General features: G+C 34.9%; 1 protein-coding gene across 1 annotated transcript; it reads left to right on the top strand.

Annotated features, from left to right (window-relative positions):
• The first annotated feature begins 20,101 nt into the window (after positions 1 to 20,101).
• Positions 20,102 to 22,750, top strand: LOC126691098 (cation/H(+) antiporter 14-like). The gene is made up of 3 exons (XM_050386197.1): positions 20,102 to 20,257; positions 20,400 to 21,386; positions 21,647 to 22,750. Exons 1-3 carry the CDS (start codon positions 20,102 to 20,104, stop codon positions 22,748 to 22,750), a joined length of 2,247 nt encoding a protein of 748 aa, XP_050242154.1.

Genomic DNA, 22,750 nt, shown 5'->3' with positions numbered 1-22,750 from the left:
TTCCTGTTTTGCACTTCACTAAGCATCTTATTTGCATCTCTCTTCCTTAAAAAGAAAACAAAATGTACAGCATGAATAACATTCTCCAATGTGGGTTTCAATTACAAAAACTCATCAACATTTACAAAAAAAAAAAAAATAGAAAAGAAAAGACAAAACTAAACTTTTTTTTTTTTTTTTGTGGAAAAAAATAGGGCTTTAACAAATTAGAAATTCAAAGCATGAAATCAACTACCAAATACCAATTATTATTGAACATCATGAAAACTATAATGAATTGATAACAGATTTTAAAACTCCTAGTAATGAAGAATGGCAACCCCCCCAACTCAACAGCATTTTTGCCAAAAAATGCATACTGCACATCAAATAGTGTATTATAACTATCACATTGAAATCTGCTATCAATTCATTCAAGTAAAAATAAATAAATAAAGGTCAATTCTCCAAACCGTTAATTTTTTTTTTAATTTAATAAACCTCCAAATATAAGAAAGACATTTAATGAAATTAATCATTCACAATGAGAACAATGCATAACCCACATATAAATATAGGGCAGGACAAACATTAAAGGGTTTTTGAGCTAACCATAACATCACTCTCAAAAAAAACTTAGAAATCTTTTGCTATTGTCCATATCATAGTAAAACAGAAAACCTTTAAAACCCAAAACCACTGTCATATTCACTTCACAATAAAAACATTCTAGTTGACCATGAATTAGCAGTTTATGAAAACAATACATGAGGTAGTATAAAATATAGCCCGATCATGAAACCATAAATCCCAGATAAGCAAAAGAAAAAAAAAAAAAAAAAAAAAAAAAAAAAAAAAAAAAAAAAAAAGCTATGAAACTGAAAACACATGAAAGCAAAACCTATAGGATTGGGAGGCTAAGATCAAAACTGAATACTGCCACCAAGTATATATAATTAACCACAAATCCACATGAGGCTAAAATAATTCAATAATCTACAACAGTAAGTTAATTATTCAATAACTAAATTAATATATTTGCATTTGTGTATATCATCAACTACAATAAAAACGTTGAAAACACATAATAAATATGGCAAATCAATATCTAAAGTCCTATTTCTAATTAAATTAATTTGTTATTTAAAGGAAAAAAAAAAAACATTGAAGAAACTTCAAAAATATTATCTACTTAAACAGCACACATATAGTGAAGAAAGTGTGCTTTGACGTTGCATATATATTTAGTGGAGGACCACAGTGAAAATACTCAGTCCTTGATAAATATTGAAAAATTAATTAAGGAGAATTTCTAAGAAGATGGCTCTGCAGGCAATAGTCACAAAAGTAGTGACACTATAAAACACTCAAGAACATTCAACAACAACAACAACCAACTAAAATGCATGACTTAATGACACATTGAACAGAAAGATGCAGCTTAGTGACCATGGGCCATCATCAAATAGTTTATGCTAGTTCATTTATTCTATTATTCCAATACATGTACAACAGTTACTCTTGTAGGCCTTTTGTCAAACACCTAATAGATATAGCCAAGAAATAGAACTTGATTGATGTACAGGTGCTAAAATAGTGGAATTACAAAACCTGTAGAAATTGATTTTCTATGAGTGTTTCCCTGACTTCAACAAAAATGAATAGAGAGAAAAAGGGGTTAGGAATCGAAATCCCTAAATTGACAGAAAAACCTAATTAAAAACGAAATCCTTAAATTGCTAGAAAAACCATTATGTGCCTGGGTTATCAAATCCTTATGGGGAGGAGTCAAAATCACAGGCAAACTAATAGCTTGACTTTTACATGGCTTCTGGAATTTCATCTCAATATATAAACCCTTCAGCAGTTCTTTTAACAGTATCAAGTCCTCGAAAGTACCCGCCGATGTATATGGGGTATCATTCATAGTAACCTACATCAAATTAACCCCTAATATATCAAAACCCAAATTTGAAAACTGAACAAAACATATCTATTAGACTTAACTATACATGTGTGTTTCTGCATTCATGTTCCAAGTAACATAATAATCGGAATTAAAACTATAGAACACTATATCTCTTACCACATTGTACAAGCATATAAAATAAAAAAAATTAATATCAATGATAAAGATTCAAAACCCTAATTAGGATCTCAAACTATAATCAAAATCAGTACTTTATTATATTTTAACCAAAATTAGCAGCAAAGGTATTAAGTTGATCTAAACCCTAATTAGGATCAGGCAAATAAAGAAATTCAAATCTTGGCGATGTGAGAGATTGATGGTACTGCAATGATGTAAGCGTCTTAGGGTTCATTAAGGTACTTGTTGACGGTGCTATTGGTGTCGACGTTGAGTTCGACGGTGACTTTGTCCTGTTGCGAACTTGACAAAGTAGTCGCTTTCTCCAAAGGCTCGTCGTCTTCTTCGTCACCCCAGCGTTTCGTCTCCGTCTTTGGAACAGAGATTTCTTGTGGTGGCAGCAGCGGAGCAGCAGCCGTGGTGTTTTCCTAAGGCGTGGCACTACCGTGGTGGCAATGGTGTTATCAGTGGTGTCAGCCATTGAGAGAGAGAGAGAGTGATCGATAAAAAATAAAATAAAAGGTTGCTTTAAAAAGAGATTATTCATAGATGGAGAGTACATATATTTATTAAAAAGAAAAAAAATAATATTTAAAAATTAAAAAAAAATGCTGAAGTGGAAAATTGTGGAGCTAGCAGAGGCTTCGATTATATATATATATATATATAGATTATTATTATTATTTTGTAAACTAATTAGTTAGCAGTTTATAAAAATGTCAAGATAAGAATCTAATGTTGTTCAATAAACGGACTTGTTGATAGTGAAATTTTGAAACACGATTGATATTAAACATAATCGGTTACGTAGTATTGTGTTGTCTTATTTGACACAATCATTTGAGGAAATATTGAGTGGTCCTGAAGCTTCAAAAAATAATAATAATGATTAAAAAAAATTGAATTCGTTCCATGAAAACTTGCTTCTTATACGTTGATTGATCAAGATGGCATCCAATAAACATTAACAATTCAAAGAACTTAAAGATACTTATGGTCCGTTTGGATTGAGGAGGAGGGAGGGAGAGTAGAGTAGAGTAGAGTAGAGTAGATTTAATACAAAATTAGCTTATTTTTAGCCAATTCTACTCTACTCCCCCTCCTTTCTCCCTCTATCCAAACAAGCCATTAGTTTTCCTATCACTTTGACATTAAATAAATTAAAACAAAAAAGAAAGAAGAAGAAGAAGAAGAAGAAGAAAAAGAGAGGTAAAAGATACTTGGTCAGTTGGTCTTGTTAGTTGGTGGTCAGTTAGTATTGAATTGCTACGGATCCTAAGAGGCCATCCAATACAAGATTGGACCCAATTCTAACAATTGGCTGGTCAGATTCAGATTGATAAGGTCCATTTAAGCCTGGGCTTATGGAGGACCTTCGGAACAAACCAAAAATGGGGCAAATTGAGTGCAGGACTTGGGCTCCACTTTTTCAAATAGATAGTTTTTTTTTGGGATCATAACTTTTAATTTTTAATTTTAGTACCAACCTACAGTTGAACCTTTACTCCAATACCCAATTGGACTTGTTTTGTAGTGACAATCTCTCCCTTTTCAATGCACGGCTCCCAGTACGTGACTAACCAATTCGATGCACGGATCCCAATACGCGGCTTACTCACCAACTTGAGAAAGATGTTGGCTGCAAAGTTCTTTAGTTCATCAACACAATGAATATCACAAAGCTCCCTGGTTACAAAACCCTACGATGTACAAACACAGTAGCTTCTTGAATAGAAGGATGAACTAGGGCATATGTCTCCGGTTTACAATATGCTTGTGAAAAACTTTTGCACTGAGTTGCATCAGTTGTGACGGCCCTTTAAAACAATTCTTATATATGTTTAGGGCTGTGAGAAAAGAAAGCCCAAATATCTATTCACGGATTGGAGTGAAATCAGATTTGAAAACTGATTTTCATAAACTTCGACAGGTACCTTATCTATGGAGCAGCTGTCGAGCATCGGGCTTTAAACAACCTTTTAAACCTCGATAGATACTAGTTGTTGAGCTAGTTGTCGAGATTTAAAATCCAGCACTTCTTCACTTGATTTTTGAACAAACTTGCATGGCTTTAACACTTGAACTTGAAACCTTGTTCCATGAAGTATTAAACACATCCTAAATCTACCCAATTACAAGTAAACTGCATTTTGTCAAAGGATTAGCTAATTCTGCATTGACATATATTCCTAACACGATTCACATATGTCCTAACAACCTTGACAAATTCAGTAGTGAAATTTGCACTTTTGCTGCTTGAAATATTGTAGGTACTTGTGGTCATGATCTTGTATGATAATTGCTTGATTGAGCATGCTAGATCAGTCTGTCTGTCTGTCTGCTGGAGGCATCTGTATAGACTAATGGATCTGCTGGAGTTCTGAACATGAGTAGCTGGAGTTTGTTTTATCTGTCCAAGCAAGCTGTTGAGTGTGTCAGTTCATTGCTGGAGTTTGAATAGGTGATTCATCATTCTGGATGACCTTCTAATTTGCTGAATATAATGACTGTTAAGTAGATGATAATTGTTAGGTTCTAAGTACTTAGGAACTTATATATTAGAACTCTAATTTGTATTGTTGGCAAACCATGATCAAAATAGGTTTTTAGTCTTGTTTAGACTTGCTCAAAGTATAGGTCTTTTGTGTAAAGTTGGAATCGAGCTGTTGCAAAATTCATTGTGCAATTCGGTCTAGCTTGATCGATCGAGAATTAGACTCAATCAATCGAAAGTCGGGCAGAATGTTTTTCTGTAGAATTTTCCAACTCAGCCCTAAGCTCAGATGACGGTTTAGAGTTTTATATTTTACCGTAGGTATAAAAGGGAAACCCTAACCATGTTTTTGTGTTGCTCTATTTGCTGGGTGTGTGAATCTCTTATGAGATCTAGAGGTGGTTGCCTTCACACATGCTTAGGATTATCAAGAAGGAGATTTCATTGAGAGCTTGATGATCATTCAGTTGCTGCACTAAAGAGCTTAAAGAAACACAAGCGGGTGTGCTTGTATTTGCTGGAGAATCCAAGAAAGAAGGAGTCCGTGGTCTCAGAGCTTGCACATGGTCATGTCAGTAAGTTTTCTACTGGTGGGTAGCAATAGGATGTTAATGGTCTAAGTCGCTATTGTAAAACTTCGATTCTTTCATAGTGGATTCATCTTTACCTTGAGGATAGTTAGGTTAAATCTTCCTCAGGTTTTTACCGGTGTGATTTCCTGGGTCATCATATCTTTGTATTCTTTATGTTCCGCACTTTACATTGAAATGATTATATGATTATGTTAACCTAGATCTGAAATTTGGACTAAGTAATTACTTGGCTAATTTACTAGATTAATTCAGTTGTGTTTTAAGGGGTCTAAAAACGTACAATAATGATTGAAAATATTTTATCTTTGTGTCATTGTCTATGAAGGAAATATCATTGGCAGCTTCTAGGAAAGTATGGCTGGCATGAGTTCCAGCAGTAAGATAGGAAATACCAGACTAATGGCGATGGTCTAGATTCAGTAATAGAATAATATGGTGGCAACTTTCCCCTTGTGTTTAGGAAGTAAGTTCAGCTGAACCTCTTGTTTCCCTTAAGTAAGAATCAAGGTGCCACTTGGAAATGTTGATGGATGATCCTTTGTTGGACTTAGATAGTTTGGGAGCTACTTCATCCTTTCCAACAATAGATGGATTCTTGTCAAGTTGTTGGCCATTGGCTTCTTGCATTTTTCACCATTCACTGGATCATGATCAAAAGAAACAAGGACAGTGGAGTACTCATCTTGCTTTCTAGCAGTGCAAGGCTTTTACTGATGCAGTAACTTTTCATACCTTTGCAACAGCTAGGTAGATTGTGTGATGTGAAGATACAGCAGTAGGTAGTCTAGAATTGTTGGATGGATTCAAGTAAGACTTGGATCTAATTTTTGGTTGTGGAGGGTAGCAAGAGTGATCCTTAATTCTTAATGAGAACACTTTTCAGCAAAGATTCCCCGTGTAGCAATGGAAGTAGGTTGAATGGTGATGTAGCAAAATGTTGGCATGATCTGTGATGGATTAAGAAAGTTCTCCATTTCTTGGATGTAGGTCTTGAATGATAACTTGAATGTTAGTGAAATAAAGATAATTGCCATGAGATTTACCATGGGTTTTGATAAGTAATTGCCATGGGCTTGAACCATGGGCTTTTAATATGGGATTGAATTCCATTGATAAAATAGTTTTGCCATGGACTTGAATCATGGGCTTTTGAAACATATTGTTGCCAAAGTGTTAACTTTGGGCTTTGAGCATAATATAATATTATTTGCCAAATAATATTTGGGCTTTTATGAAATAATTATTTGTGAAAAAAGGTAGTAGTTTTGGGTTGTTGATAAAATGTTGCCTTAGTATTGGACTTTTGTAAAATTTTGCCAAAATAGTATTTGGGCTTTTGTAAAAATTTTCCAAAATAGTATTTGGGCTTTTGATAAAATATTGCCAAGGATAGTACTTGGGCTTTTGAGTATTTGTAAAATTTTGCCAAACTAGTATTTGGGCTTTTGATAAAATATTGGTAAGAATAGTACTTGGGCTTTTAATAGTATTTGGGTTTCTATAAAATTTTGTCAAAATATTATTTGGGCTTTTGATAAAATATTGCCAAGGATAGCACTTGGGCTTTTGAGTATTTGTAAAATTTTGCCAAAATATTGCCAAGGGTAGTACTTGGACTTTTAGTAGTATTTGAGCTTTTTGTAAATAGTTGCCAAAATAATATTGGGCATTTTGTAAATCGTTGTCAAAATAATATTGGGCTTCTATAAATAGTTGCCAAAATAATATTGGGCTTCTATAAATAGTTGCCAAAATGGTATTTGGGCTTTTGTAAATAGTTGCCAAAATAGTATTTGGGCTTCTTTGTAAATAGTTTGAGATTTTGTAAAAATACTGCCGTGTAGCAACGGATTTAGAGTGTCATGTAGCAACGGGCTTTGTAATGGGTGTCGTGTAGCAACGGACTTTAGGGTGCCGTGTAGCAACGAGCTTTAGGGTGCCATGTAGCAACTTGCTTTGTTAGAGTGCCATGTAGCAACGGGCTTTATAAGAGTGTCATGTAGCAATGGGCTTTGTAAGAGTGCCGTGTAGTAACGGGTTTTAGAGTTTCCATGTAGTAATGGGCTTTGTAAGAGTGTCGTGTAGCAACAGGCTTTAGAAGTGTCGTGTAGCAACAGGTTTTAGGGTGCCGTGTAGCAACAGACTTTGTAGAGGGTTTTGTTGGGCTTTTTGGGTTTTTCCTACAAGGTAAATGAGTTTGGGCTTTTTATAGAGATGGTATAATTTTGTGGCCCAATATGGTAATGGTATGGTAAGTATTTGTGTGGACCCAAAATAATTTATAGGGCTTGTATAGAGAGTATTTGTGGGAGCCCAAGTTGGATAATAATTTGGAGAGTATTTGGGTAATATGTGGGAAGTATTATGGGGGTTATTTGAGTATTTTGTATTTGGTGAATGGGCAAATAAGGACTTGAGATGTAATAATTCGTCCAGGTAAAGAAGTGTTTTCTATTGGAGGCTTTTTTGATTGAACTACTGGAGAAGAAAATAGATTTTTCAGCAAAATGAGGGTTTTCTGCTGATGAGGCTTGCTGCTGCGGAAGTGATGGATAACAATGAATGTGTCTAGCAACATGAGGGTTTGCCGCTAATTAGGCCCTTTGTTGTTGGACTGTTGGATAATAATAGATTTGTCTAGTTGTATAAAGGTTTGTTGATAAGGCCCTTTGATGTTGAACTGTTGGATAATAGTGCAGCCAAAGAAGAGTAATCTATTACTGAGCCCTTTTGTTGCTGGAGAGATGAGCATGTCTAGCGGTAAAAGGCGTTGCTATCAATTAGACCCTTAATGGCTGGAATGATGGATAATAAATTTGTCCAACGAGATGAAGGGTTGCTGTTGACTAGGCCTTCTGATGCTGAAATACTGAATAGTGCCAAAGAGGGTAATTTGTTGTTGAGGCCCTTTGCTGCTAGGGAGATGAATATGTCCAACGGTAAAAAGGGTTGTTGATTAAACCCTCTCTTACTTGAAATAATGGTACACATATCTGGCGAAATGAGAGTTTTTTTGCTGATAAGGCTCTCTCTTGCTAAAGAGATGAATATGTCCAGCAGTAAGAGAAGTTTCTTCTGCTAAGTCCCTCTATTGTTGAAATGATAGATAATAGCGAAGACCTCCAACGGTAAGAGAGGTTTCTATTGTTGAGGCCCTCTGTGGCTGGAATGATGGATAACAGTGAATATCTCCAGCAATAAGAGGGGTTTTTGCTATTGAGGCCCTTTGTGGCTGGAATGATAGATAATAGTGAAGATCTCCAACGGTAAGAGGGTTTTCTACTGTTGAGGCCCTTTGTGGCTGGAATAATAGTGAAGAGCTCCAGTGGTAAGAAAGGTTTTTACTACTGAGGCCCTCTGTGGCTGGAATAAAAAATGATAGCGAAGATCTCCAACTGTAAGAGGGGTTCTACTGCTAAGGCCCTCTGTGGTTGGAATAATGGATAACAGTGAATATCTTCAGCGATAAGAGGGGTTTCTGCTGTTAAGGCCCTCTGTGGCTGGAATGACAGATAATAGTGAAGATTTCCAGCGATGAAAGGGTTTTCTACTGTTGAGACCCTCTGTGACTGGAATAATAGTGAAGAGCTTTGGCAGTAAGAGGTGTTTCTGCTACTAAGGCCCTTTATGGTTGGAATAATAGATGATAGCGAAGATTTCCAACTACAAGAGGGGTTTCTACCACTGAGACCCTTTGTCGCTGGAATGATAGATAGTAGCAAAGAGCTCCAGCGGTAAGAGGGGTATCTACTACTAAGACCCTCTATGGCTAGAATGACTAATAATAGCGAAGATCTCCAATGGTGAGAGGGTTTTCTACCATTGAGGCCCTCTATCGTTGGAATGAAGAAAGAGCTTCTTTTATGGGGTCAATAAGCTCATAATAAGTATGTTGCAAGCCTTGGAGCCGCTTGAATGGTAGAGAGACACGTGGAATAGCATCTCCTTGAATATGAGGTAATATTAATATGACTCAGCGTCGTGAGCTACTGGATCAAGAGATTTTGAGTATTTGGAGTCGAGTTCTCCTTTACAATATTTGATCCTAGACTTTGGGGGCATGATACAGCGATACATGCAACTCCCCAATGGAGTCGCCAAATGTTCAGGGGCTTTTTTTCGGAGCTCGGCCACGTGTTGTCCGCTAGAGGGGTGACCTTGCTAGGTCTGGGTTGTGTTTGGGGAGTTGCATCCAGAACTCAACATTGGGCCACATGGTCCAATGGCTACCGGCATAATTTTAAGCCTTCAAAACCATTAAATCCAAAATCTAAGAATCATGATAATGGTTGAATAAATATATAATATGTGTTTGATATAATAGCTTTGATTAGTAGTTGGAATAAAGTAATATGTATTTAAATGTGAAGTAATCATGTACTTAATGATGTAAATTTAAAGATATGGAAGCAAAGTCACTTATCTTTGTATGGTTTGTAGTTCCAGCTATGTAGCATCTGTGAGTTAATAGGATTCCAGTAGAATGACTCCAGCAATGGAGAGGCAGTTTGCCATGATAACTTCAAGATTAAAGGGGGAAAATGGGTGCAACTAGAGGGAGAGAGAGTATGTCCAGCTATGTGTAGAGGCTAGTTAAGCTTGTCCTTTTTATCATGCACTTAAATGAGTTTCCCTTTGACAATGCTCTTTTGGTTGTTGTGAAACTATGAATAGGATTGCCTTCCATGGGAAGGGCTTTTGTAAGATGTAATTTGTGCCTTCTAAGAGAAGGGCTTCATGTAAAATAGATTTATGTCTTCCATGAGAAGGGCGGCCTTGGTGCCTTCTAGGAGAAGGGCTTTAGTATTGGAAGTTTATGCCTTTCATGAGAAGGGCTTTTATAAGAGACATGGAGAAGTGTATTAAGATGTGTTAATGGGCAGGAAAACAGTAGAATTTCAGAGTAAGAGAGTATGAGAGTGGAGCTTAGAAGAGTTGTGGTGTGTTATATGTAATGGTGTAGTAAGTGTGTATGAGATTGTGTAAGAGAAATGGAGAAAGAGACGTTTAGAGATATGGGCAGCAAGATAGATGTATTTTCTAAATATGGAGAATGAGAGAATGAGTATAAGAGAGTAATGGTGTTGTAGTGTGTTCAGCGCTGCTGCTGGGATTTTCTTCTGGAGGATGGAATAGAGCTTATAAAGGACATTTATGAGCTAAGGGTTGAAGATTTTAGTTCCTAATTTGGAAACTAAAAACTTAGAAGCTCAAAAGTTCATTAAGAGCTCAAGAAGATAATTAGAGGGAGAGGGAATAGAGAAGTTTATGAGAGAGTTGTTCTCCTCTCTTGGTGTCCTTTGGTGTGTTGATGAGGGACTCTATTTATAGCTAAGTTTAAGGGGGGGGGGGGGGTTTGGCAAATAATCTTAGCCAAAATCTGTCCCAATCAGCAATGAATCTTCAGAAAATCCATCCTAAGATTCGGCCAAAAATGGTATGTTTAGCTTTAAGGTATTCTTGCTGTTTTGGGTAATAGCTTCTAGAGGAAAGAGCAACAAAAAAGGAAAGTATTTTAACAAGAAAAATATAGTTTCTTTAGTTGGTTTTAGTTTTCAGCCAAATGAGGAAAATTAATAATGTTAAGGCTACTAGGTCAGCTGTCACAGCTATTCTGAAAAGGTGTCCCAGTTGTCAAGAAAAGCTGTCATAGCTGTCATAAGACAATTGTTGCTTGGGGTAGTAGTAGATGAGGTTAGATGTTAGGCTACTGGGATTTGAGCATTAAATGGTCGATGATATCACTTTCAGCCAGGTGTCAAGTGTTGAACACACTGCTGGTGTTCTGCTGGAAATGTTTCATTTTTTGAGTGTTTGTGTTTTTGGTCCAAGAAAGTAAGTAATAGAATGATTGGTTGAAAGTTAATGAAGCTTTAGAGATTTAGTTAAGGTCTCATTGTGAAATGACTTAATCTTGGTGAGCAAGAAGAGCATTTAATGCTCTGCTCTAGCAGCTAGTAGAGGAATATTTGGTATGATTGTGGCAGATAGCAGTTGGATGTTAGAGATATCATGAATATTCTATATATTTAGAGATTAAAGATAGCCAATCAGATTAGGCCATGTGTTTGAGTTGAATTTGAGCTGAAAGTAGTAATGTAGTTTATGTAGAATAATATAATGAAGTTTTTAAATTTGAATAGGAACAGCTGGAGATTGAATGAATAGTTATTTTCTCAGCATTTAGATGGATGAAGATATGGAGTATTTGTCATATGATAAATATTAAGTTTTAGCAAAAGAGCAATGGGGAGTTTTATCATCTTAAGTGCTGTGTGATAAGAGATGCTTACCATATGTTATCCGTTACACATGAACTAGTTAAAGTTCAGGGAGTGGGAGAAGACACGCCAAGTAATATGTTTCTTTTATCAACTTTAAACCGCTGGAGCTTTACTGAACATACCTCTTGGCCCTCCAAACCACGACTCCCAAGGTTTCCTCAAAGAGACTTATGAGTTTGGATCATAAGCCGAAGATGAGATGATGTACCTTGGATTTTGTTATCATTTTGTGTAAATATGGGCTTTTGCTGGAGAATCCACTTTCCATGAGTGTGAGAGAAGTAATATGGGTCGTGAGCTTTGATTCATTGCTTGAGCCCGATCTATATGTTGACATTGATGATGTCGTGGGGTTATGATCCCAATTGATGAAGAGGAAATATGGACCATGAATCCGCCTCTTAAAGTAAGGATCTTGTAGGCCATGTGAGCCCAATCCATGAGATATAAGCTTATTTTGGGTTTTGAAGATGTTTACCCAAAAAATCAATAATATGTTGATGTGGCGTGGGTTGCCAATGAAGTAGTGCAATGTGGGGCGAAAAAAGAGTCCTCAACAACCACTCCTTATTGCACCACGTGGCTATATAAAGTAATGCCATGTATACATTTAAAAACACTAAACAATTGTGACTTTTCATTTTTCAATAGGCACCTTTTCGGTTAATAAACACATTTTTCATTCAATAAGCACATTTTCGGTCAATAAACTCCTTTTGACTTTTTGTTAACCGCTCTTTATTGCACCATATGGCTACATAAATTAATGCCATGTATACATTTAAAAACACCAAACATTTGTGACTATTCATTTTTCAATAGACACATTTTCATTTAATAGATAACTTTTTGGCTAATAGATACATTTTCGGCCAATAGGCACCCTTTGGTATATCCAATATGAAGGGTTATGACCTTTCAATAGACACTTTTTGGTATATCAAATTTGAGGGGTTATGCCTTATCAATAGGCAGTTTTTGGCATATATATTACAACTTATCTTATATATACCTATATATACAACACAAACTAAACTAGAGATGCAACATTATGTCTTTTATTCCTTCCCACAAAAAACTAATAAATAAAACGAAATTACTTTTTTCTACCTAACTAATAAAACTTTGTGCTATTTCTTTCAATATCATTTTTTTTTATAATTTCATGCATTTTGCTTGCTACTCCAACTCAAAAATAATGGGTTTTTTTTTTCTTGAAACTCATTCAATAGTTATTCCTATGCATCGTACGGGTTAATGACTAGTATAATATAAAAGCGAAACGTTTGGCTTTTTGTGGACCACTCCTCATTGCGCCACATGACTACATAAATTAATGACACATTTACATTTAAAAACACCGAACAATTGTGCCTTTTCATTTTACCTGTTAAGGTTCAGTACCTACTCACCGTTTCACATAAGATGTATATATTAAAATAAAATAAAAATTATTTAGAAGAAAGGCATTGGTAAGGCATTGAGAAGAGAATGAAAAATCTGATAAGAATAGCATTTGAAAGACTTTTAAAGAAATCATTCAATATTATTGTTGTTATCGTTGATGTGGCTTGATTCCTGAACCTTTTCACTGTTTAACCCAAAAAAGAAAAAAAAGAAAGAAAAAGAAAACCAAAATGACTTACCAAGAGCAATAGTACCAAGGGAGTTAATCTCGTACCGAAGGCTGTACCAGTTTGACCAATGGAACGAGATATTTCGATATTGGTCAATACTGGTGTACCGTTTTGGGTTTACCGCTATATTATAATAAATATAAAAGTTTACCGTAAAATATTACCTCAATTAGAGTGTGTGGGATCATACTTAATTGGATCTTCAAAATCATAACCCAAGAAGCGGCTACTCAACTCTCTTTGTTTCCTATCAAGTCCAATAAATATTCTACATCGTCATCATAACCCAAATTCTCTGATTTATTACCCACAAGAATAAGAAAGACGAATGAAAAGAAGTAACTAAATGAAGAAATTATTTACTATTATTGTTGCGACCATTGGTGTGGCTTGATCCCTAGACTTTTTCACTATTTAACCAAAAAAAAAAATTACAAATAGCAATTTTGGAGAAGACCCACATATTTCTTGTGTTTCTAAGAAAGATGAAAGATAAGAAGTTACCAAATGAATATTAACCACTATTTATACCCAAAGAATTATGACCCTTCAACATGCACCGTTTCATTCAATATGCACATTTTCGGTCAATAGACACATTTTCGTTTAATAGACTCCTTTAATATATATCTAATACGAAGGGTTATGACCTTTCAATAGACACATTTTGGTATATCCAATTTGAATGGTTATGTCTTTTCACTAGGCACCTTTTGGTATATCCAATTTGAATGGTTATGACATTTCAATAGGTACCTTTTTTTATTAAATTATTTTTATTGAATAGGTTGAATGAGTTACAATTTTTTTTTTTTGTTTTATAATAGGCTTTTTGTTGAATAATTTTTTCACTTGTTGCTGTTTGGTGTTTTTTTGTTTTGTTTTGTTTTGTTTTGTTTTTTTTTTTTTTTTTTTTTTTTTTTTTTTATGTTTGTTGTTATTTGAGCTAATATTTATTGTTGTTATTTAAGCTTTAAAATAAATAAAAAATTAAAAAAAAAAAAAACAGGGATTAAGAATTATGTTTGGAGGCAGAATTAATTTTGGAGTAATGCTACGTCCATAACATTTTTACAATAAATCTTATGCAAAAAACTGTTATTGGTAGGTAAAAAAATAATATTAGTATTTGGCCCAAATTAGAATCAGTAACAGCTTACTACATTATATTTGTTGTAAAATTATTGTGAAAATTTTGTGAATGTCGTAGCACTACTCTTATTTTTGTTGAACCCAAATTTTTGTAATTCTCAAGTCAGGGTTGTTAGGGCAAAAATGTATTGATCCCTTACAATTAATTAATTAATTACCCAAGTTAATTAATTAGATCAAATTTCATGCAATAGCGTGGCAACACAAACAAATCACCAAATTGTCTAAATACAGTGGAAAATAAATTTGACACAGGTGATTTGTTTACGAATGGGGAAAACTACCGAGGCAAAACTCCACTGGGTGATTTTAAGGTCACCACTCCTAAGAATCCACTATTATCAATCACAAATGGTTACAAGTATAAGGAATCTTACCAAACCCTTTGGTCTATCCCGAAATACCAGCCTACAATTGAACCCTTACCCCAATACCCAATTGGACTTGTATTATAGCGGCAATTTTTCCGTTCAATGCACGAATCCCAATACGTGACTAACTCCACAGCAACCCTTTGATTGATGTAGTTGATTTACAACAACTTCACATAGAAACACCAATAAGATCTTCAATGATAGTGTGAGAGACTTTCCTTAGTTACAGAACCCAAAGGCGTACAAGAAACGCAGCAAAAACTCTTTCTTCTATAGGAGGAGGCTAGGGTTTCAAAAAGAAAACCTTATGAAGCTCTCTAAGGTTATGTTTTTCTTTTTCCACCTCCTTATTTAAATAGGAGCTCAATGGGCTCTTCTATTCCAAATAGGTATACACAAACCTTGGGCTTTCCTAGTCTAATAAGTATTATACAAACCCATAAACAAATAGCCTTTTAGAATAAAAACATTGTTGGCTATAGTCTGAATCCCATAAGCTCGATAGATCGAGACATGTGTCAAGCTTTAATGAATCTTGATAGATTAAGCTTTTGTCGAGGAGGAATCAAGACTTGCAGAGTTCGCTTTTCTTGAGCAGTCCTTGGGTAATCTTCATGTCTTCAATGTAACCACTTGTAATGATCATCTTGAACCTACTTAGATTTACCCAAATACAAGTAAAGTGTGTTTTGTCAAAGGATATGACAATTACATAAAGATATATCCCTTACAAGGGTGTTCAAAATTTTTATTAGGGTAGTCACAATAGGTTAGTTTAACATATAATATTTTTTTGGCAAGTGTATATATACATTTTTTCTGCAAGTCAGGGTGGTCCTGTGACTACCCTGGCTTGCATTTAGAGCTACCACTGGCTTGTTAGAGAGAAAAAATAGAGAATTTTCACAATGACTTCCAAGACCCAAATTTTGTTATCTTACCATTTACTTTAGACCCAAATGTGGTCTAAAATACCACATTGGTTAGTTAGTGAGTGAGTCTTCAATTTATAAGTCTCGCTAGTACTTACAAAAGTTAGACCATTTTGTAAGTGCTAATGTTGTAATTCTTGTCTTCCCACTCCCTCCTTCCCTATTCCCTGTCTTCTGTCTATATTATCTCACCAAAAAAAAAAAAATCTATTACTTTTTATTGCGAGTGTGAATTGAAATGATTTAAAGATCTCATAATTATAGTTAAAATGTTTTTTAAAATTTATGGTTTAATTTGAAACCACCCCCAAATTATAAGGAAATGGGGGTGTTTGGTAGAGGAGTTTGAGTAATGTTGTTTGGGTGTTTTTGATATATGTGTGGGTGAAAAAGTGTGTGAAAAAGTGTGTAATGTTGTTTAAAATGTTCAAAAGTGTGTTTGAACTTACCTACCAAACACCCCTAAGTAATTTATTCAAGTCTTTAATTAATCGCAATATTGTTGCGCAATAAGAGTATTGCTACTTGTCATAAAGAGAAAATAGCCATTTTTTGCAATCATGATCTGTTTGACGCAATTTTTATTATGTGGTGTATGATATATTAAACATTACATCTATATATATATATATATATATATATATATATATATATATATATTAATAGGTAAAGCTGAGAGAAAATCCAATTAGATTTCAAATTGGATTATAATTGTAGTCTAATTTTATGTCACGTGTCCTATTTGTATATTGTTTGTTTTTAGACCCCTTAAAAACACAATCAAATTAACCTAGTGAATTAACCAAGTGATTACTTAGTCCAAATTTCAGATCTAGGTTAACACACAATCATATAATCATATCAATATAAGTGCGGAATATAAATAACACAAAGATATGATGACCTAGGAAACCACACCGGTAAAGACATGGGGAGAATTTAACCTAACTATCCTCAAGGTAAACTTGAATCCATTATGAAAGAATCGAAGTTTTACAATAGCGACTTAGACCACTAATATCCTATTGCTATCCACCAGTAGAAACTTAATGACACGACCACGTGCAAGCTCCGAAACCACGAACTCCTTCTTTCTTGGATTCTCCAGCAAGTACAAGCACTCCCGCTTGTATATTTTTAAGCTCTTAATGCAGCAACTGAATCAATCACCAAGTTCTTACATAGTCTTGAATCTTGGAAACCCTAAGTATGTGTGAAGGCAACCACTTCTTGATCTCACAAAAGATTCACACACACAGCATAAGGAGCAACCAAAACATGGTTAGGGTTTTCTCTTTTATACTTAATACAAAACATAAAACCCTACACGTTAAACGGGCTTGGGCTGAGTTGGAAAATTCTGCAAAAAAACATTCTGCCCGAGTTTCGATCGATCGAGTCTAATTCTTGATCAATCGAGCCAGACATAATTGCACAATAACTTCTACAGTAACTCGATTCCAACTTTACATAAAATGCATACACTTTGAGCAAGTCTAAACAAGACTAAAACCTGTTTTGATCATGGTTTGCCAACAATACAAATTAGAGTTCTAATACATTAGTTCCTAATCCTTAGAACCTAACATATATATTTTTTTAATTTCTAAGTGAGATAATGTTGTGCAAAAGACAAAAAGTCTAATATAAATAAACCATAAAAAAAAAAAAAAAAAAAAAAAAAAACCCCAATAAAAAAGAGTAAACTCATGTATATATCCAAAAAATAAAATAAAATAAAATAAAGAAAGAAGAAATAAAGAAAGAGTAAAACTCATGTATATATCTATAACTTAAACAAGGTATAATTTGAATTCATATATGTGTAATTGTGTTGTTTTTAATTGTATCGTGCATATACACGGATTATACACTAGTTAAGAGTAATGCTAGGTATACAATATATTTTTCATAAATTTTAAAAACTAATGTGCACTGTACATTTTTAGACCCCTTAAAACACAACCAGATTAACCTAGTTAATTAACCAAGTGAAAACTTAGGTTTATTATTCAGATCTAGGTTAAAACAAAATAATCATATCATGCAAAGCAACGGAAATATAAAGAACACAATGATATGATGACCTAGGAAAAGCAAATTGGTAAAAAACCTGGGGAGGATTTAACTTAACTATCCTCAAGGTAAAAAGCAAATCCACTATGAAAGAATTGAAGTTTAGACAATAGCGACTTAGACCACTAACATCCTATTGCTACCTCGAGTAGGAAACTTACTACCACGACCACGTGATAGCTCCGAGTCTACGGACTACTTCTCTCTTTAGCCTTTGCAAAAACACAAGCTCACCTGCTTGTGACTTTGATACTCCACTCAAAGGTTTTGGATCTCATTAAACATTTATCTTGTATTCAACAACTTCTACAATACCGGATCTTGAGATTCTTCAAGGAATAACAACGGTAGAAGACATGAGAGAGCTTTTTGGGTACAAAACCCTAGATCTACAAAAGAGGCACAAGATACACTCTAATCTCTCTCTAAAAAGCCTTACAAAAATGTGCTTAGGGTTTCCTTTATATATTAGAAGAAGTAGATCTGAAACCCTAATCCTTTTTGGGCTTGAATTGCTGTTGGGCCGAACTTAAAATTCTACAGAGCCATATTTCGATCAGTTGAGCCTGTCTCTCAATTGGTCGAATCAGGAAAATTCTAAAATCTCTTTTCTGCAGCTTGCTTGTTCTTGGACCTTGACTTGTATCATCTTGAGCATTGTCTAATAATACGTATAGACTCTAAGATTTATATCTAGACAAGTTTGTGTTCACAATTTGCCAATTGATCTAAACTTTTAGAACCTAACATGCACAAATTACATTCATTACACATCAATTTATGAATTTTTTTATAATAAAAATTGGATGTAACTTGACATTTTTCTTAAATTTAAATTGAATTTCATATTACCTTCAAAAAAAGGAAAATGGTGTGCATAGAGGTGGCAATTTGTGTTTGCAAATCAGGTTTGTGTCGTGTCGATTATATGGGTCAACACGAACATGACACATTTATTAAACAGGTTAGGATTCCTCAACCCTAACATTTATTTTTTTATTAAACGGGCTAATCATGTTGACTCATTTATCAAATTTTATAAAAGAAAAAAAAAAGTATAAACCCAATTCATCCGAACTATATATATATATATATATATATATATATATAAAATAATAAAATAAATAAAAATAAAAACCAACCAAATAAGATGGGGTGAGGTGAGATTGAGAGCTGAGATTGGGAAGCGACCCTCGGGCTTGGGAGAATGTAACTAAGAAAGAAAATAAGTTTATTAAAAAGAAGTATAAACCCAATTCATTTGAACTATAAAAGATAAAAATAAAAACCAACCAAATAAGATAAGGTGAGGTGAGGTGAGATTGAGATTGGGAATTGACCATGGGGCTTGAGAGAATGCAACTAAGATAGAAAATAAGTTTATGTACCTAAGGTTTTTAAAGGTATATTGATAAAATAACATTTATTTAAACGGGTCAAACGAGTTAAATGGTTCCGTTAGTTGGACACAAACACAACACATTATTTAAATGGGCTAGTCATGTTAACCTAAATATGACACGGACTCATTAAGTCTCAAATCATTGCCTACTAACTTCATGTTGTGTTCATGTCTTGTTAGCGGATAGTGTCAAATTTTTTACCAACCCTAAGTGCTAAGTGCCCATAGTAGGTTTTGCAAATACAAAAAATACCTGCAAAGCCACATATTTTGAGTTAGAAAACTATTGCCTTACAAGTGATTTATTTATTTATTGAAAGAAAGAAATTTATGTTTTTTTTTTTTTTTTGAAATAGAAAGAAATTTATGTTGATACCATTATAAATTACCCTGTAATCTTACCCAAAAAATAAAAAATAAAAAATATTTCGATTCATGTAGGATTCCTAACATAAATTTTTTCTTTTTTAGACTAGTCACGTGCCTTCTTACTTTCTTGGATTTACGTGAGGAAAGATTCTTAGGTAAGTTCAACAAGAATATTGACCACATAAGACATAACTGAAATGACTGTTTCATATTCTAATTTAAAAATATGTTAAAACTTACTACATATATGTGTTTTATAACTAAAAACCCGAGTTCAACCCTTTCTTATGAAATACGTGTGTAACAAGAACGCTCTTAAAATTAAACTACCACAACAACCCTTTCCTTTTCAAACCTTTTCAAAGGCCAATTTTAATGGACAACGTTTAAGTTTTAACTAATTGGTCCTTTGCAACCCTGGAACTTGCAAATGTCCAGTCAAACGTCCAAATTAACTACCTGTCTACCCTATCAACACTAGTCTCTTTCTCTCTTCCTCCATTTCTACTCTTTTTAAAGGGTTACCTTCTATTCCTTTTTCATCATTCAATAAGTTTTTGACCTTGTTGCTGTATTGTGTTGTAAGCTAATCACTATCCTTCATAAATTTTTACAGTCAATAAATTAAGATTGTTTCAGCTTGCCATGAACAATACGAAAGGGTTGAGAAGAGCCGAAGGGACTGCCCTGGGTGACCCAATGGTGTGTCAATACGTCCACATGATTGACTCCGCTGGTTTTTGGTACGGGGATGATCCAATGAGCTATAACACTCCGGTTCTGTCGGCCGAGATCTCTGTGATTTTCATCATCTCTGGTCTCACTCACCTTTTGATGAGACCTCTTCGCCAACCTAAGATCATTGTGCAAATTATTGTAAGCGTTTCTTTACAAATTTTTTATTTTGTAGCATTTGGTCCTTCCAACATATTATCCACATTCAAAATGCATATGGCTGAATCAAAATCAAGTTGCTTACAGTATACATACTGATACTATAAACAATCTGTTTTTTCAGGCCGGCATAATAATGGGTCCCTCAGTACTAGGTCAAAGCAGGGAGTATTTAGAAGCGTTATTTCCTCCGGGTAGTAGATTAGTATTTTCAACATTGGTAGAGTTTGGCTTCATGTTTCACCTCTTTATATTAGGATTGCAGATTAATGCAAGCTTAATAAAGAGCATTGGAAGAAAAGCCTTGATAATAGCTCTAGTAGGGACTATGATTCCCTTGGCATTTGGAGGGACAGCATACAAGATCATACATCGTACTAACCCTTCAATGGCACCTTTAACCCTGGTTGTCATAAATTCTATGTCTTCTTTCATTGGCGTCACCAGCCTCCTTGATAATCTCAACATTCTTAATACAGAAATTGGCCAATTTGCTTCCTCTATTGCTTTGGTAAGTGATACATGTTGTTGGCTTCTCGCATTTGTTATGAGAAATGTTGATAAAGCACAGAAATACTCCCCACACAAACCATTACCAACACTAGTAGTGGTGCCAGGTTATTACTGCATCCTATTCTTCCTACTCCGACCACTAATGATATGGATTTTCAGTTCCACCCCTGTAAAAGCACCCATTAAGGAAAATCATTTTACAGCCATCCTCTGTATAGTTATGGGGAATGGAGTTCTTGCAGAGTATGTTGGCGAACATGCTTGGCTTGGTGCTTTTGTGTTAGGCTTTTCTTTGCCAAATGGGCCAACATTAGGCGCAAGCTTAATAAAAAAGCTTGATATTCTTTGTACTGAGTCGCTACTTCAACTCTACTGCACTAACAAGGGGTTCAGCACACTTTTCTCTTCCATGGCAAAAATGTCTACAGCAAAAATGGAGATCCTCATTTTTGCTGGTTACATTGGCAAGTTCACTGGCACCATTTTGCCATCGATCTACTATAAGATGCCCTTCAGGGAATCTTTAACACTCACTCTCATCATGTGTTGCAAAGGCGTTTTGGAACTCACTATATATAGTACGTGGGAAACCTCCCAGGTAACACAAGAAACAATTATAAGTGTGAAAAATCTATAGGATCAATATTAATTTTATTTAAATGCTCACCTCATTTTTCACTTTTCACATTCAATACTTTCCAAAAACTATACTTTAGTACTTTTCCTAAAGCTCTGTTTACTTAGTTACAAAAACTACGATTATCTGAGGAAAAAAATAATTAAAGACTGAAGTTTTGCTTGCTTTGTAAGATAATGTTAGTGGTGCATTAACCTTTTTCTTCGTTTGTTCATTGACAGATCATAACAAGGCAAACATATACGCTTTTAATAATCAACATGATAGTCATAACAGGGTTGGCCTCAATTTTTATACGTCACCTTTATGACACTTCCGCAAGATATATGGGTGACACAAGGAGGACAATCTCGGACTCCGACCAAAACTTTGGTCTCAGAACACTGGTCTGCATCCATTCAGAAGAGAATGTATCTTCATTAACAAACCTTCTTGAAGTGTCCAACCCCACAAAAGAAAGCCCTATTTTTGTCTCTGTCCTTGAGCTCGTGGAGATCACAAGAAAGGCAGCATCTATCCTTGTAAAACATGATAGGCAACACATCTCATTAGTTTCTAATCTATATTGCTCTGGACACATTGGCAATGCCTTCGATCATTATGAGAGTTACAGCGAAGGGAGTGTTATGATACAAAACTTCAAAGCAATTGCACCATATGCAAGCATGCATGATGATATATGCACTCTTGCTGTGGTTCAGAAAACAGGCATCATTATTGTTCCCTATCACAAAACATGGGCAATTGATGGAACAGCCAAAGCAAACACTCCTTTCATTAGGACCATAAACAAAAATTTGCTTAAGAAGGCCCCTTGCTCCATTGGAGTTCTTGTTGACCGAGGCCAAATTGGTGGCAACCCAAGCGTTCTGAACGGTAATTCACCATATCGGATTGCCATGCTTTTCGTAGGTGGTGCAGATGATCGAGAGGCACTAGTGTATAGCATCCGGATGGCCGGGCATCCGAATGTCAGTCTCACAGTGGTTCAATTTATAGCGTGGGGTTACAAGACAAACAGTTATCAAGAAAATCTTGACAAGGAAATGTTGAATGAATTATGGGCTAGTATAGTGGGAAAACGGAGAATATACTGTAAAAAGGAGACTGTGAGACGTGGGTTAGATACAAGACATGTTATACATAAGATGGCAGACAATTTTGATCTAGTTATTGTGGGTAAATACCATGAACCAGACTCTCCCGTTACATTAGGACTTAGAGAATGGAGCGAAAGCCCTGAACTTGGAGTACTTGGGGACATGCTGGCCAGTTCAGTTTTTCAGTTTTCAGTTTTGGTGGTACAGCAGCAGCCCAGAAGGTGA

The sequence above is a fragment of the Quercus robur genome, chromosome 1, assembly GCF_932294415.1.
Source record: "Quercus robur chromosome 1, dhQueRobu3.1, whole genome shotgun sequence".
Classification (NCBI taxonomy): Eukaryota; Viridiplantae; Streptophyta; class Magnoliopsida; order Fagales; family Fagaceae; genus Quercus; species Quercus robur.
This window is presented reverse-complemented; position numbering and strand designations above follow the sequence as displayed.